At 44.3% G+C, this 17,789-nt stretch overlaps 1 protein-coding gene across 7 annotated transcripts in view; it reads left to right on the top strand.

Moving 5' to 3' along the window:
• The first annotated feature begins 3,803 nt into the window (after positions 1-3,803).
• The window catches only part of LOC108318332 (protein DBF4 homolog B-like), a 40,980-nt gene continuing 26,994 nt past the window's right edge, over positions 3,804-17,789 (top strand). For 2 of the 7 annotated variants that reach the window (XM_017549349.2, XM_017549345.2), the window contains exons 1-3: positions 3,804-4,129; positions 4,576-4,638; positions 16,904-17,058. In XM_017549349.2, coding sequence (XP_017404838.1) covers positions 4,111-4,129; positions 4,576-4,638; positions 16,904-17,058 — 237 coding nt within the window. In that variant the 5' untranslated portion in view covers positions 3,804-4,110. The other 5 variants (XM_017549347.2, XM_017549346.2, XM_037746017.1 and 2 more) reach the window with 5 other exon arrangements.

The following is a 17,789-nucleotide window of genomic DNA, read 5'->3' as shown; positions in this document are numbered from 1 at the left end:
GCGCCACCATGCCCAGCTAATTTTTTGTAGCTTTAGTAGAGACGGGGTTTCACCATATTGACCAGGATGGTCTCGATCTCTTGACCTTGTGATCCACCCGCCTCGGCCTCCCAAAGTGCTGGGATTACAGGCTTGAGCCACCGCGCCCGGCCAATTTTTTCTTTTTTGTATTTTTAGTAGAGACGGGGTTTCACCATGTTGGCCAGGCTGGTCTTGAACTTCTGACCTCAAGTGATCCTCCTGCTTCAGCCTCCCAAAGTGCTGGGATCACAGGCGTTAGCCACCATGCCTGGCCCAAAATTTAGTGACTTTAAACAACACTAATCATTTATTCTCTCTTGTTTTTGTGGGTCTGGAACTGGGGAGCAGTTTGTCTAGGCTTTTCCGGCATGGATTATCTTGTGAGTTGCAGTCATCTGAAGGCTTGACTAGGGTTGAAAGATGGGCTTGCAGGATGCCACAATCCCTTGAGTGGAAATTGGTGCAGGCTGCTAGTCAGAAAGTTCAGTTCCTCTTCATGTGAGCCTCTCCACAAGCATATTTGAGTGTCCTCACGTAATGACTGCTGGCTTCCCCAAGAACAGGTGATCCAAAAAACAGCCTCAGAAGTCACACATTATCATTTCCTCAATATTCTATTGGTTACATGGCCCTATTTAATGTGAGTGTGACTACCAGGAGGCAAGGATCATTGCAGGCCGTCTTGGAGACTGGCTATTACAATGTGGGTATTTTCACCTGTGTGTGTGTGTGTGTGTGTGTGTGTGTGTGTGTGTGTGTGTGTGTGTTTTTATTTTAGAGATGGGGTTTTGCTGTTTGTCACAGGCTGGCCTCAAACTCCTGGGCTCAAGTAATCCTCGCACCTCACTCCCTCAAGCAGCTGACTACAGATTCGTGCTTCTACACCCAGACTAAATTTACATTTATAGGGATGGGCACAGTGGCTCATGCCTGTAATCCCAGCATTTCAGGAGGCCAAGCTGAGAAGATCGCTTGAGCCCAGGAGTTCAAGACAGCCTGGGCTACATAGTGAGACCCCCATCTCTATACAATTTTTCTACAAAATTAGCTGGAAGTGGTGGCATGCATATGTAGTACTAGTTACTCCTCCCAGGTTGGGAGGACAGAAGATCTCTTGAGCCCCAGGTCAAAGCTGCAGTGAACTGTGATTGTGTCACTGCACTCCAGCCTGGGCCACAGACAGAGTCAGACTCTGTCTCAAAAACAAAACACCAGGCTGGGTGCGGTGGTTCACGCCTGTAATCCCAGCACTTTGGGAGGCTGAGGCAGGCAGATCACCTGAGATCAGCAGTTCAAGACCAGCCTGACCAACATGGTGAAACCCCATCTCTACTAAAAATATAAAAATTAGCCGGGCATGCTAACACTCACCTGTAATCCCAGCTACTCAGGATGCTGAGGCAGGAGAGTCGCTTGAACCCAGGACATGAAGGTAGCAGTGAGCCGAGATTGCACCACTGTACTCCAGCCTGGACAGCAGAGCAAGACTCCATCTCAAAAAAAATAAAATAACACCAAAACAACAACAACAAAAACCAAAACAAAACAACAAAGAAATTGGATTATCATTTCTGCTTCTGCATATTCCACTGAAAAATTATAAGAAAATGAGAGTGAAAATAGACAGGAAGCAGTTGCAGTGAGCCGAGATTGCACCACTGTACTCCAGCCTGGACAGCAGAGCAAGACTCCATCTCAAAAAAAATAAAATAACACCAAAACAACAACAACAAAAACCAAAACAAAACAACAAAGAAATTGGATTATCATTTCTGCTTCTGCATATTCCACTGAAAAATTATAAGAAAATGAGAGTGAAAATAGACAGGAAGCAGTTGCAGTGAGCCGAGATTGCACCACTGCACTCCAGCCTGGGTGACAGAGCGAGACTCCCTCTAAAAAATGTAAATAAATAAATAAAAGTTAAAAATATCACTCTGATTGCTGAATGGAGAATAGATTATATTGGGGGGAGGTAGGAAGCTACTCAAGAGTAGAAGAGAAGAATTGACTTCAGTACTTTAGGCAAGAAATGATAGTGCTTGAACTAGGGTAGTGGTGGTCTGATTCCAGATATACTTTGGAGGCAGAGTTAGTAGGATTTGTTCTTGGAGTGGGGATGGGCATAAGGGAAAGTACTAAAAGATAACTTCTAGGTTTTTGGTTTGAGCAACTGGGTGAATGATGGTGACATTTGAGTAACAGTAACATTTTACTAGGGAAAGACTGGGGGCAAAACAATTGCTTTTTGGCAGGGGCAGTGAAACAGAAACAAATGTTCTGTTTTAAAAGTGTTAAGCCTGAGGTGTCTATTAGACATCCAAATTGAAATAGCCAGTAGGCACTTGAATATGTGAATCTGGAGATCGGACAGGTTAGAGCTACAGAAATTCTGAAGGCAAGGCACAGAGCTGAATTGCAAAGCCATGGAGCTGGATGCTCCTAGGGAGATAAGGGAGAGGGATAAGGGCTAAAGCTTGGCATACTCCAACAGTGGCTTTAGATTCAGCAAAGGGGAGTGAGAAGGAACCATAGAGGTAGGGCAAAAATCGATAGAGTGCTAAGTCATGGAAGCAAAGAGAAGAAAGTATTTCAAAGAAGAAATAGTCCATCTTCTATAAATTGGATATAATGAGGACAGTATTTGGGACTGTGGAAGTCACAGTTGACCTGCCTGAGTACAGTTTTAGTGGGGAGCTTCCCCAGCTCTCTACTGAATGATCTCTAATTAGATTAAATTTGATCTCTAATTAGCTCAAAGTCTAATTAGATGGGCTGAAGATGGGAAGTGAGAGGTAAAGATACGTCTTTTGAGAAGTTTTATTGGGTAGGTAATAATTGAAGAATGGGAGGAGACAAAGATGTGAAGATGATGTGTAAGTGAAATCTTTATGTAAACTGCAAATGCTCTGCAAGTGTTAGGCTTATTTTGTTACAGGTATTGATCGACTTACGACCTATGCAACTTACGACCATTCGACTTTACAACCACAATCGCTAGCCACGACTGCTCCGCGTCTGGCAGCGCAAACGATGCCCAGCTGGACGTACGACAGTTTGGACCAGCTTCCGGCAGCACTACCATCTCCACGTGCATATAGCCTACTCAATTTACGACCAAATCGTGTTACGACCGTCTGTCTGAACCAATTGTGGTCGTAAGTCGAGCACTAGCTGTATTTGGTATTCAAACTCCTAGGGGAAAAAAAAGAAAAGAAAAAAGGGCCGGCCGCGGTGGCTCAAACCTGTAATCCCAGCAGGTTGGGAGGCCGAGGCGGGCGGATCACCTGAGGTCAAGAGTTCATAACCAGCCTGGCCAACATGGTGAAACCCCGTCTCTAAACAAAACAAAACAAAAGAAAAAACTCCTAGGAATTTCAATTCAGCTCAGTGTGAAGAATTACTAAAAAGCAACCACTAGGCTGGTTGCAGTGGCTCACAACTGTAATCCCAGCACTTTGGGAGGCCGGGGAGGGCGGATCACCAGGTCAGGAAATCAAGACCATACTGGCCAATACGGTGAAACCCCGTCTCGACTAAAAACACAAAAATGAGCCCGGCGTGATGGCGGGCGCCTGTAGTCCCAGCTACTTGGGAGGCTGAGGCAGGAAAATCACTTGAGCTGGGCAGGCGGAGGTTGCAATGAGCCAAGATCGCACCACTCACTCCAGCCCGGGCGATAAAAACTAGACTTTGCCCCCCCCAAAAAAGAAAAAGAAAAGAAAATTGGCCACTAGTCCTCAACTTGATGGCCATTCAGGGGCAAAGCCATCAAGCCATTTGAAGAGCCGAAAAAGGAAGAGACGGTTGGAGAAGACGTAGTGGTTAGGGGAACGGAAAGAGGAATCGCGGTACTAATATTGTCCTTCCAAGGACACCGTAAGGCAGATCTCTAAGCTGCTGCCTCGTTTTAGGGGCGGAGCCAGCAGGAAATTTAAACCGGAGCCGCGGCCGAAGACGCCAAGAGAATGATGTAGTTACACAGGTGTACCCGGTACTGCGGAGTCGGGAAGAGCTCATGGAGCTCGCGAATGTAATACGGAGGCCTTTGAGGAAGGAGTACGGGGGCCGAGAAGGAGCGGGCATTTGATGAGCGAGCCGGGAAAGGGTACGGATGCCGGGAAGGGGAGAAAGAAAGGCGAAGGTGTCGTTAACAGTTGAGGCGAGGTGCGGGGTCGTGGAGGGGGCTTAGGAATTGAGCAGCGGGTAGATGCAGAAGCTGAGGAGATTATAGAGGCTGGGAAAGAGCCACAGGAGTTGAGGGGACCGAGGAGTGAAGGTGGCAGAGGAACGTAGGGGACAACAGCCTGGAGGAAGGTATGGGGATTGTGGCCGAGAGGTCACGGCCGTTGACAGAGCGGAGTGTGAAAGGGGGCGGAGGGCATGGACTAGAGCCTGGCAGGAGGCGCGGGATGTAGGTCGGAATGGACTAGAGTCTTGTTGTTCCCGGGAGTCGCGTTTCTGTGCGCGTTTTGGGAGACGGTAGTGGGCGGGAGGGATGGAAGGTCAAAGAGTTGGTGAAGATGGTTGAGCTGCTGTTATGTCCTTTCTCAGGAAACGATTGCCTCGAGCTGGAGAGTTCCATGGCTGAGAGTAGGCCCCGGGCCCCGGACCTAGGTGGGTAACAGGTCAGAACTAGTGACATTGCCTTAGGGCCTCTTGGAAAAGATCGAGAAACGTTCACTCTGAAGTTTTCTGATCATTTAGAGTTGTTTTTGTTTTTGTTTTTTTGGTTTTTTTTTGAGACGGAGTCTCACTCTGTCTCCCAGACTGGAGTGCAGTGGCACGATCTCGGCTCACTGCAACCTCCACCTGCCGGGTCCTGGTTTAAGCGATTCTCCTGCCTCAGCCTCCCGAGTAGCTGGGACTACAGGCGTGTGCCACCACGCCCAGCTGATTTTTGTATTTTTAGTAGAGACGGGGTCTCACCATGTTGGCCAGGATGGTCTCAATCTCTTGACCTCGTAATCCACCCGCCTGAGCCTCCCAGAGTTCTGGGATTACAGGCGTGAGCCACCGCCCCCGGCCCTGTATGCTGGAGTGCAGTGGCCCTGTTTGCTGAAGTGTTTGCTGGAGTGCAGTGGCGCCATCTCAGCTCACTGCAACCACCGCCTCCCGGGTTCAAGTGATTCTCCTGCCTCAGCCTCCCAAGTAGCTTGGATTACAGGCATGCGCCACCACGCCCAGCTAATTTTTGTATTTTTAGTGGAAACGGGGTTTCTCCATGTTGGCTAGGCTGGTCCCCAACTCCTGCCTTGTGATCCACCCGCCTCAGCCTCCCAAAGTGCTAGGATTACAGGCATGAGCCACCACGCCCAGCCCTTAGTGTTTTTATGTACTTACATTAATTTTATTTATTGATTCGAGGTCTCACTGTGTCAGCCAAGCTGATCTTGAACTCCTGGCCTCAAGCAGTCCTCTTGCCTAGGCCTCCCAAAGTGCTGGAATTACAAGTATGAGCCACCTCAGCTGACCCACTTAGTTGTGTGTGTGTGTGTGTGTGTGTGTGTGTGTGTATACACAGTATCATAGAGCGTTTTGGGATTCATGGTAAAGGTCAAGTAAGAATCATAAACAAGATTAGCAGACAGATATGGAGTCACGATAGAGTAACTTATTAAATTTATACATTATTACATTCATAGTTGTTTACAATAAAATCCTTAAGCTAAACACTGCTACCTAATTAGGTAAGTATTTTAGCACATGGCACTCGCTTCTGTACGGCCCCCTTAGTTAATACCATCTAGTTTTATTTCTAGATTGTCAACAGATATGCCATTGGCTTGTTACCTTTTAAACAGTAATATACTTCATTTACTAAGTTATTCCTTCTTCCCATCTCTAGTTGCTTTTGTTGTTGTTTTTTTGCTTCTGTTTCTCTGGAGAACTTTCCTCAAGAGTGTTTCAAAAGGGAATATTTTATTTTATTTATTTTGAGACAGTGTCTTGATCTGTCACTCAGGCTGGGGTGCAGTGGAGCAATCATGGCTCACTGCAGCTTCAGCCTCCCCGGGATCACCATCACACCCAACTAATTTTTTTTTTTTTTTTTTTTTTTTTTTTTNTTTGGTATAGATGAGGTTTTGCCATGTTTCCCAGGCTGATCTTCAACTCCTGGGCTCAAGTGATCCACCTTCCGTGGCTTACCAAAGTGTTGGGATTAGAGGCATGAGCCACTGCACCCGGCCCAATATTTTAGATTATACTTTTTTATATTCTTAAAATTTACTCTAAGATGATTATGTATGGATTTTAGAGGGGTTTTATTTTCATTTTTATTCCAGTTTGATTTTTTTTTTGAGATGGAGTCTCACTCTGTCGCCCAGGCTAGAGTGCAGTGGTGCAATCTCAGCTGACTGCAACCTCCGCCTCCTGGGTTCAACCTCAGCCTCCTGAGTAGCTGGGACTACAGGCGTGCACCCCCAGACCCGGCTAATTTTTTGCTTTTTAGTAGAGACAGGTTTCACATTGTTGGTCAGGCTGGTCTCAAACTCCTACTTCATGATTCACCCGCCTCAGCCTCCCAAAGTGGTGGGATTACAAGCATCAGCCACCGAACCCAGCTTGCAGTTTGATGCTTTAAAAATGTTTTTTAATTATTTTATTTTAGAGACAAGAACTTGCTCTATTACCTAGGCTAGAGTGCAGTGGCCCAGTCATAGCTCACTGCAGCCTCAAAGTTCTGGATGCAACCAATTCTCCTGCCTCAGCCTCCCAAGCTATGACTATAGGTGGATATCTCCACACCTGGCTTCCTATTTGGTTCTTAACATAGTTTAAAAGATTTAAAAGGCAGGCCAGTTGCAGTGGCTCACACCTGTAATTCCAGCACTTCGGGAGGTCAAAGCAGGCGGATCACCTGAGATCAGGAGTTGGAGGGCAGCCTGGCCAACATGATGAAACCCTGTCTCTACTAAAAATACAAAAAAATATTAGCTGGGTGTGGTGGCAGTCCTGTCATTCCAGCTACTTAGGAGGCTAAAGCAGGAGAATCTCTTGAACTGAGGAGGTGAAGGTTGCGGTGAGCTGAGACCACACCATTACACTCCAGCCTGGGCAACAAGAATTAAACTCCCTTTCAAAAAAAAAAAAAAGGCCGAAGCTTATCACAAAAAAAGCAGGAGGCATGAGAGTTGCTCCCCTTTCAGGTCATCTGATTCCCACTTCCTAAGATACAAACATTTACAGCTTTTAACTATTTCTTCTAGAAGCTACCACCTTATTTCTATAATAATATGCTCATACCATTTTAATTGTTTTCAATTTTAAATTGTATCTTCTTTTTTTTTTTATAGAGATGGGTCTCACTATGTTGCCCAGTCTGGTCTTGAACTCCTGGATTCAAGTGATCCGCCTACCTCCGCCTCCCAGAGTGCTGGGATTACAGGCATGAGCCACCACACCCGGCCAAATTTGCATTATATCTATTGACTATCTCCTATGAAAGATAAAGACTTTTTTTCTATCCCACCACTTCTCATCACACACAAACACACATACATTTCCTTCCTTTCCTCTCATTCCCCCAGTATATATGTAGTAATTTTGGTTATTTATATTGACATTATTTTCATTATGTAAACATTATTCAGCCAGGTGCGGTGGCTCACATCTATAATCCAGCACTTTGGGAGGCCGGTGTGGGTGGATCACCTGAGATCAGAAGTTTGAGACCAGCCTGGCCAACATGGTGAAACCCTGTCTCTACTAAAAATACAAAAATCAATAGTGTGTGGTAACACTTACCTGTAATCTGAGGCAGGAGAATCACTTGAACCCAGGAGGCAGAGGTTGCAGTGAGCTGAGATCATGCCACTGTACTCCAGCTTAGGCAACAGAGCAAGACTCACTCTCAAAAAAATAAAAAACAAAAAGGCCAGGCTCAGTGGCTCACGCATATAATCCCAGCACTTGGGAGGCTGAGGCAGGTGGATCACAAGGTCAAGAGATCAAGACCATCCTGGCCAACATGGTGAAACCCCGTCTCTACTAAAAATACAAAAATTAGCTGGGCATGGTGGCGTGTGCCTATACTCCCAGCTACTGGGGAGGCTGAGGCAGGAGAATCACTCGAACCTGGGAGGAGGAGGTTGCAATGAAACATATTCACCACTGAGCTATATAATAAACTAGGAAATTTTCTTTGTTGTTGTTGTATGGATCATTAATTCATATCCAAACTCTTCACCAGAGTATATGCCTTCTCTCAGTACTTTCAAGCTCATCAGAGGATCTGTCAGTTTGTCTTGGAGACATACCGTTTCAGTACTCCAATCTGGTCTGGCTATGTACAAGGCCTGTTGCACTGATTTCATCCTCCAATCTCCCCTCATCATTCTGTGGAATTCTTTTTGCCTCTTTCCTGTGCTGGATCCCCGTATTTTAAATTCTGTATTTTTTACACCGTGGAATACTACTCAGCCACAGAAAGAAATGAAATAACGTCTTTTGTAGCAACTTGGATGGACCTGGAGGCCATTACTGTAGGTGAAGTAACTCAGGAATGGAAAACCAAATTCCATTTGGTTCTCACTTGTAAATGGGAGCTAAGCTATAAGGATGCAAAGACATACAGAGTGATACAGTGGACTTTGGGGACTCGGTGATGGGGGAGACTAGGAGAGGGGTGAGGGATAAAAGACTACCTGTTGGGTGCAGTGTACATTGCTTGGGTGACAGGTGCACTAAAATCTCAAAATTCACTGTAGAACTCATCCATGTAACCAAAAAACTACCTGTACCCCAAAAACTATTGAAATAAATACTAATTTTAAAAATGAAGTATAAGTTTGGGGAGCCCCACAGCAATATTTGGCTTTCCTGAAATTCTGTATAAATTTAGACAAGACTTTCTCTATATTTGTCCATATATGTGCCAACATGGTAACATTCTTTGTGTGTTTTTTGTATTTGTTTTTAACTTTCACTAAATGAGTAATAAGAGATATTCTTCATTCCAGCTCTACCCCTTACTAACAGTATGATCTTAGGCATACAAGATTTCTCTGTGCCTTAGTTTCCTTATCTGTAAAACAGGTATTATTTTATCTTCTTTTTAGATCTGTTGAGAGTATATTGTGCATAGCAAGTGATATGTATTTGCTATTTTTATTGCTGTTATTGTTAAAAGTTATTACATTTTGATTTTTTGATAGAGATGGAGTCTCATTGTGTTGCCCAGGCTGGTCTTGGAAGTCCTGAGCTCCAGTGATCCTCCCACCTTGACCTCCCAAAGTGCTGGGATTACAGATGTGAGCCACCATGCCCAGCCTATTTATTTATTTATTTATTTATTTATTTATTTATTTATTTATTTAATGGGCAGCCCCCAAACCAGAATCGGTTCAGAGAGGCTCCTATAAGAAGGCTTTTAGATTAGCTGGCTTCCGGTATTGCCCACAATATAAATCAAATCCTGTCTTTTTCTTCAGTATTCTGAAATTCCGTGACAGGGTACCTTGATACAGGACTTTTTTCATTCATGGAGCGGGTACTTAGTGGAAGCTTTCAATCTGGAACATCATTTTCTTTAGCTCTGGGAAATTTTTAGCACGATTTCTGTAATATTTGTCCCTTCTATTTTCTCTTTTTTGTTTCTGGAACTTTTATCGTTTAGATGTTGGATCTCATAGATTCTTCCTTTGATTTTCTTGTTTTTTGTTTTTGTTTTTGAGACCGAGTTTTGCTCTTGCTGCCCAGGCTCTGGAATGCAGTGGTGTGATCTGGGCTCACTGCAACCTCCGCTTCCCAGGTTCAAGCAATTCTTCAGCCTCAGCCTACTGAGTAGCTGGGATTACAGGTGCCCACCACTATGCTGGCAATTTTTGTATTTTTAGCAGAGATAGGGTTTCACCATATTGGCAAGGCTGGTCAAACACCTGACCTTAGGTGATCCACCCGCCACAGCCTCCCAAAGTGCTGGGATTACAGGCCTGAGCCACCATGTCCAGCCGATTTTCTTGTTTTTCTCTCCCATTTTCCATCTATTTGTCTTGTATGCTGTTTTCTAGAAAATTTCCACAACTTAATCTCCAATTTTCATTGAATTTTTAATTTGTATAACATTTATAAATTTCCAAGAGATTTTCTTTTCTGTGTGTTTATTTTCTTACAATGTTTTGTTGTGTTTAATGCATGTAATGTATTCCCTTTCCACTCCCTTTCCTGTCCCTGAATATTAATTGTACTTTTTGTTTCTTTTTAGTTTTCTTCTGCTTCCTACATTGTCACCGTTTCCTCTTTTTTCTGTTTGTTATTTTTTTTTTTTTTGAGGCAGAGTCTTATTCTGTCTCCCAGGCTCGAGTGCAGAGGTGTGATCTCGGCCCACTGCAACCTCCCCCTCCTGCGTTCAAGCAATTCTCTTGCCTCAGCTTCCCAAGTAGCTAGGACCACAGGCACACACCACCACCTGGCTAATTGTTTGTATTTTTGGTAGAGATGGGGTTTCACTATGTTGGCCAGGCTGCTCTTAAACTCTCAGGATCTGTCCGCCTCAGCCTCCCAGAGTGCTGGGATTACAGACATGAGCCACTGTGCCCGGCCCTAATTTCTTGTTAGAAACTTTCTTTAAATGTCTGATGATCTTTGTTTACCTATTTATATTGAAGAGTGAGGAAAAGGGGTTGTCAACTGATAGACTTCATTGTAAGCTGGGACCTGGCAGTTTTGCGGGGGAGAGACATCAGTTGTCAATAGTTGGTATGTTTTTGTCTTGGGCTAGTCAGTTCCCTAGAGAAGAGTCCTCCAAACCTCTGTCTGGTAAGTATAAGCATCATTGTCAGCACTGGGACAAGTGACCTGTAGGTCTTACTATTCAGTATATAGACGTTCTTTTGATCCCCTATGTTTGCACCGGAGCTTTATCTTTGCTTTTACCTGTGCCCAGTGTTCCACTAGTCCAGAGATTTTTTCAGCTTTAAGACTGTTGACATTTTGGCCAAGTAATTCTTTGTTTTTTGAGGTTGTCCTGTGCTTTGTAACATATTAAGTGGCATCCCTGGCCTCCACCCACTAGATGCCAGGAGCACATCCGCTTCCCAGTTGTGACAACCAAAAACATTTCCAGAGGTTGCCAAGTAGCCCCTGGGGGGCAAAATCTCCCCCAGCTAAGAACCACAGCTGTAGCCTTCTGCTGGAGTAGGAGAGGGTTCTGAGAGTATAACTTCCTTTTAAAGGCTCTTAAATAATCTTTTTTTAGCCTACTGTTTCATTCTAGCATTCTGCTCTATATGGTCCCTCTGTTCGGGAGGAGTACCCAGAAAAGAAAAAAAATTATTAAAAAAAAATAAAAGAAATATATGGTCCCTCTGATTGGGCCTTTCAGCTCTAATCAGCTTGCTTCTTGCTGGCTTAGGATTTAGCCTTCTCTCGTCTCCTGTCTGTTTTTCACTAACCCATCCAATTTCCAGCTTCCAAAATTTTATAGCATCTCTTGCCCATTGTCATCTTCTTGCCAGTATCCTTACCTATTTTTATTCTTTTTCTGTCATATTAGTGAGATTTAGAGAGAGAATAGAAATCTCACATTCATCTTCCATATTTATTCAAAAGTCTGGATCATTATTTATTCCAATATTTTCTTCTCTCCATTGTTTTTCCCCCTTTGCAACTCTTCTGGTGTTGTTGACACTTCTATTCCTATCCTTTGCATTTCTTAAATTCTCTAATGTTCATTTATTTATCTCTTTGTGATACCTTGTGGAAGAGTTACTCAATTTATCAGCTCACACTGTGTTATATTAAGTTCATCTATTGATGTGAATAGATCTTTTCATTTTTAATTTTAAAATAATTTCACGCTTATAAAAACATTTCAGAAATACTCAAAGCTTCCTGTATACTCTTTACCCAGCTTCCCCCAATTTTTTTTTTTTTTTGGAGACAGAGTCTTGCTCTGTTGCTAGGCACCAGGCTGGAATGCAGTGGCACGATCTCAGCTCACTGCAACCTCCGCCTCCCAGGTTCAAGCAATTCTCCTGCCTCATCCTCCTGAGTAGCTGGGACTATAGGCGCGTGCCACCACACCTGGCTAATTTTTATATTTTTAGTAAAGATGGGGTTTCACCATGTTGGCCAGGATGGTCTTGATCTCTTGACCTTGTGATCTGCCCTCCTCAGCCTCCCAAAGTGCTGGGATTACAGGCTTGAGCCACCATGCCTGGCCCAGCTTCCCCAAATGTTAACATGTATGTTATAATAGTACAATTAGGAAAATCCAGGAAGGGTGTGATGGCTCACATCTGTAATCCCAGAACTTTGGGAGGCCAAAGCGGGCAGATCATTTGAGGTTAGGAGTTGAGACCAGCCTGGCCAATGTGATGAAACCCCGTCTCTACTAAAAATACAAAAAAATTAGCTGGATGTGGTGGCAGGCACCTGCAATCCCAGATGCTCAGAAGGCTGAGACAGGAGAAACACTTGAACCCAGAGGCAGAGGTTTCAGTGAGTCAAGATCACACCACTGCACTCCGGCCTGGGCAACAGAGTGAGACTGTCTCAAAATAAATAAATCTTCTTTTTCTTAACAGTTTTATTGAGTTATAGTTCACACACCACACAATTCACTCATATAAAGTGCACAATTCAGTGGCTTTTAGTGTGTTCACAGAATTGTGTAACCATTACCACAATCAATTTTAGAACACTTTTCTTACTCCAAAAAAGAATATTCATTAGCAGCCACTCCCAATTTTCTCCTGACTCCCCAGCCCTAGTCATCCACTAATCTAGTTTGTGTTTAAAGACAGAAAGTAATTTGCCTCTTCTGGACATTTCATATAAATAGAGTCATACAATATGTAGTCTTTTGTGACTGATTTCTTTCATTTAGCATGATGCTTTCATGGTTCATCCATATGGTGCCATGTATCAGTACATCTTTCCTTTTTGTTGTTGAGTAGTATTCCATTATATAGATGTACCACATTTTGTTTATCCTTTCATCAGATGGACATATGAGTTTCCACTTTTTTTTTAAATTACACAAAATGTTGTCAGTTATTAGGTTCTTAAGAAATTCAGAACACCAATTTGTGAGGACAAATTCCATTTGTCAGGGCAAACACAGATCACAGGTATCCCTGGAGCTGAGAAATAGCTTTGATTTTTTTGTAAAACATGTGAGGCCACAGCTTTCTGATAAATCTTGCGCTGCTCTGTAATCGATTTCTCTTTTTCTGTGTCAAAGTCTCACCTTCCTGTTGTCTAGCCGTCTGCAACTTCTTTCTTTCTTTCTTTTTTTCTTTTTGCACCCTCTGTAACTCTAGCCAAAGATGCAACTTCTTAAAGTAAGCACCAGTAAGACGTTCTGCAATTTTTACATTGCTGCTATCAATTTTGCTTGAGGTGGCAATAACAGATTTCTGGTGTGTTTCTCGTAGAGGAACTTGATTGAGGACCTCTCCCAAGTAATAAGCCACTAGTGGCTGGGTGTGGTGGCTCATGCCTGTAATCCTGGCACTTTGGGAGGCTGAGGTGGGCGGATCACCTGAGGTCAGGAATTCGAGACCAGCCTGACCAACATGGAGAAACCCCATCTCTACTAAAAATACAAAATAAGCTGGGTGTGGTGGCACATGCCTGTAATCCCAGCTACTCAGGAGGCTGAAGCAGGAGAATTGCTTGAACCCAGGAGGAAGAGGTTGCAGTGAGCCAAGATCACACCATTGCACTCCAGCCTGGACAACAAAAGCAAAACTCCATCTCAAAAAAAAAAAAAAAAGCCACTAGCCAGCTGCTCCTGGAAAACCACCCTCTTGCCTCTATGGCTTCCAGTGAGGATGATCAGAATGGTCCTGGAGGTAATGCTGGCTACGTTTTCTCACATGCTGACTGAAGGGTCAGTTTTTGCCATGGCTCAATAGCTTTTGAGGCACAGCTTCAGTAGGATAATACCTAGGCATTTTATGAAGTTTAACCCCCTGGTACCACTGTTCTTGTCAACACCAACTGGTTTTGTAACAGTTTTAAGAACTTCTTTTCTTTTCACCCTTGAATTTAGCAACTGATTACTTCCTCCTGTACATGGCCTTTCTGGAATACATAGCAGATTGGGAATATCTGTAATTCCTCTCACAAGGACAGGATTTTGGCTGCAATGGGCTTCCACTTCTTTGGCTTTTTAGCCTTGAGGTTACCCTTTTTCACCTTGTCACCAGCATCAGCCTTCTTGGCTTTGGGTTTCTTCTCTTTAGTTTCTGGCTTCTCAACTCTTTCACCTATCATCTTGCAAGATGGGAAAGACTCCGCTTTTTGGCTATATTATTAATATTGCTATAAGCATTCATTTACACATTTTCATGTCGATGTGTTTTCATTTCTCAAGGGGATACCTGGGAGTAAAATTGCTGGGTCACATGGTAATTCTGTGTTTAACCTTTTAAGAAACTAGCACATGGTTTTCCAATGTGACTACACCATTTTACATTCCCTCCAGAAGTATATGAGATTTCCAGTTTCTCATATTCTCACCAACACTTGCTATTATCTGGCTTTTTTCTTCTATTTTTTTTTTTTAAGACAATTTTGCTTTGACTCCCACGCTTGAGTGCAGTAGCGTGATCCCAACTCATTGCAACCTCCTTGTCCTGGATTCAAGCAATTCTCTACCTCAGCCTCCTGAATAGCTGGGATTACAGGTGTGAGCCACCTGCCCGGTTATTTTTTATTTATTTTTTTTTTTGAGATGGAGTGTCAAAACTCTTGCCGTGTCCCCCAGACAGGAGTTCAATGGTGCAGTCTTGTCTCACTGCAACTTCTGCCTCCCAGGTTCAAGCGATTCTCCTGCCTCAGCCTCATGAGTAGCTGGGATTGCAGGTGCCTGCCACCATGCCTAGCTAATTTTTTGTATTTTTAGTAGAGACGGGGTTTCACCATGTTGGCCAGGCAGGTTTTGAACTCCTGACTTCCGGTGATCTGCCCGCCTCAGCCTCCCAAAGTGCTGGGATTCTCGGCATGAGCTACCGCGCCTGGCCTATTTTTTGTATTTTTAGTACAGATGGGGTTTCACCATTTGGCCAGACTGGTCTCGAAGTCCTGATCTCAAGTAATCCACCTTCTTCGGCCTCCCAAAGTGCTGGGATTACAGGTGTGAAACACTATGCCCAGCCAAATATTATATTTTTCATTTTCATTATCTCCAACTAATTCTTTTTTTGTTTTTTTGAGACAGAGTCTCCTTCTGTCACCCAGACTGGAGTGCAGTGGCATGATCTCAGCTCACTGAAACCTCTGCCTCCTGAGCAATTATCTTGCCTCAGCCACCCAAGTAGCTGGGATTACAGGCGTGCACCACCATGCCCAGCTAATTTTTCTATTTTTAGTAGAGACAGGATTTTGCCATTTTGGCCAGGCTGGTCTCAAACTCCTGGATTCAAGTGATCCACCCACCTCAGCTTCTGAAAGTGCTGCAATAACAGGTGTGAGCCATCATACCCAGCCTAATTCTTCTTTTCTTTATTTTCTTTTTTTTTTTTTGAGACAGAGTTTCACTCTGTCACTCTCACCCAGGCTGGAGTGCAATGGCACAATCTCAGCTCACTGCAACCTTCAACTCCCTGGTTCAAGCAATTCTCCTGCCTCAGCTCCCAAGTAGCTGGGATTACAGGCATGCACCACCACACCCAGATAATTTTTGTGTTTTTAGTAGACACAGGGTTTCACGGTGTTGGCCAGGCTGGTCTTGATCTCCTGACCTTGTGATCCATCCACCTTAGCCTCCCAAAGTGCTGGGATTGCTGGCGTGAGCAAACCGCATTCAGCCTAATTCTTTTCTTTAACTGCTGTTCTGCTTTATGTTTCAGTATCCTCCCTAGACTTTTTGAGGATATTTATTGTACTTTAAAGGCTTTTCTTTTTCTTATCTGGCTTATTATTATGACAGATAGACAGTCTATACCAGAGAAAGTTTCTTTGGTAGTGCTTGTTTTCTTCAGTTGCCTCATGTTTTTGTATACACAAATGTTCCCTTGGGACATTAGCCATTCTGATTGGTAACGTGCTCCTACAAGGAAGAAGGCTTATGCCCTATCATGTGTCACTCCATTGAGTTTAGGGATTGGAGTCTGCACAGAAAGGAAACGACCCCACTATGGTGCAGAGTCCCTGGAATATGGGCTCATTCACTGTCTGTTTGCATCAGCATTCTGTTACCTCCAACACACACACACACACACACACACACACACACACACACACACACACACACACACACACGTGTCTCTCTCTCTCTCTCTCTGACCTGTTCTTTTTCAAGAGCTGTCTTTTTGAGTTATAATTACCTAAGTTACCAAACGGAGAAGTCAGGAAGTAGGCCTGGAAGTAAGCCTATTCAGGGCCAACAAGTTCACTGTCCCCTTGCCCTCTTACCTGTCTTGAATACACATGCATATCCACCCTAAGCCAGGCTGCAACACTGCCCTGATGTTACCCTGCTGCCTTTGGTTAGGGCTGGGCTGCTTACTTGGCACTGGCAACAGGGCAGGCAGTGACTCACTCAGCACTGCTAGAAAGCATCTTCCTGCCTGGCGCCCCCCTCTGTGAATCTGGGCCCTTTTTTCCCTAACTTGCTATTCATCGCAGCCCCCCAATGTCTGGTTTGGGAATCTAATTCCTTTTTACTTAAGTGGCTTCCCTAGATTTAGATTCTAAGGAAGAAGTGAAGAAGTCAGCAGGCCTTTTTTGCTTGTTATCTTGTTTGGAGGTTCCAGTTTCTTCACATCTGAACTTCATGAGGATAAGGGCATTGACTTTGCAGCTGTTAGTGTGTGCCCAGGACCTAGTCTGCGCTATCATAGCACATAGACTGAGCTGTCAGTGAAGGCTACCTGGCCTCAGGACTCTTTTCAAGCCTCTTACTTTGCTCCTCTTTGTTGTTTTCTAGGGGCTCAGCTAGGAGTTTCCAGGTATCTGGGAAAATGCCAGAAGAACTCACCAGGTGCCAGGAGGCATCCCTTTTCCGGAAAGTCCTTTTACTTGGATCTGCCTGCTGGCAAGAATCTCCAGTTTTTGACAGGGGCCATTCAGCAGCTGGGCGGGGTAGGTAACCTGCTCTTCTGTGGTACCATGTGCCTTTGCAGGTTGTAGAGCAAGAGTTGGTTAGGGATTATATCTGGGGTTTCCAGGTATTTTCTTTTTCTTTTTCTTTTTTTTTTTTTTTAAGTTTTTTTTTTTTTTTTTTTTTTTTTTTTTGAGACAGAGTCTTGTTCTGTCACCCAGGCTGGAGTGCAGTGGCACGATCTTGGCTCACTGCAACCTCTGCCTCCTGGGTTCAAGCAATTTTCCTGCCTCAGCCTCCCAAGTAGCTGGGAGTACAAGCTCACACCACCACGCCTGGATAATTTTTGTATTTTTAGTAGAGACGGGGTTTCACCATGTTGGCCAGGCTGATCTCGAACTCCTGACCTCGTGAGCCACCTGCCTCAGCCTCCCAAAGTGCTGGGATTACATGTGTGAGCCACGGTGCCTGGCAGTTTCCAGGTATTTTCAATGTTCTCACTACATTTCCTAAAGCAATTTTAAATAGAAACTATTGTTTTGGCCAGGCAGAGTGGCTCCCACCTATAATCCCAGCACGTTGGGAGGCCAAGGCAGGTGGATCACTTGAGGTCAGGAGTTGGAGACCACCTTGGCCTAAATGGCAAAACCCTGTCTCTATTAAAAATACAAAAATTATGGCCGGGTGCGGTGGCTCACGCCTGTAATCCCAGCACTTTGGGAGGCCGAGGTGGGTGGATCACGAGGTCAAGAGATCGAGACCATCCTGGTCA

This window comes from Cebus imitator, unplaced genomic scaffold (genome assembly GCF_001604975.1).
Source record: "Cebus imitator isolate Cc_AM_T3 unplaced genomic scaffold, Cebus_imitator-1.0 Scaffold217, whole genome shotgun sequence".
In the NCBI taxonomy this organism is placed as follows: Eukaryota; Metazoa; Chordata; class Mammalia; order Primates; family Cebidae; genus Cebus; species Cebus imitator.
The sequence above is the reverse complement of the archived record's forward strand: the minus strand, read 5'-3'. Positions and strand labels throughout refer to the sequence as shown.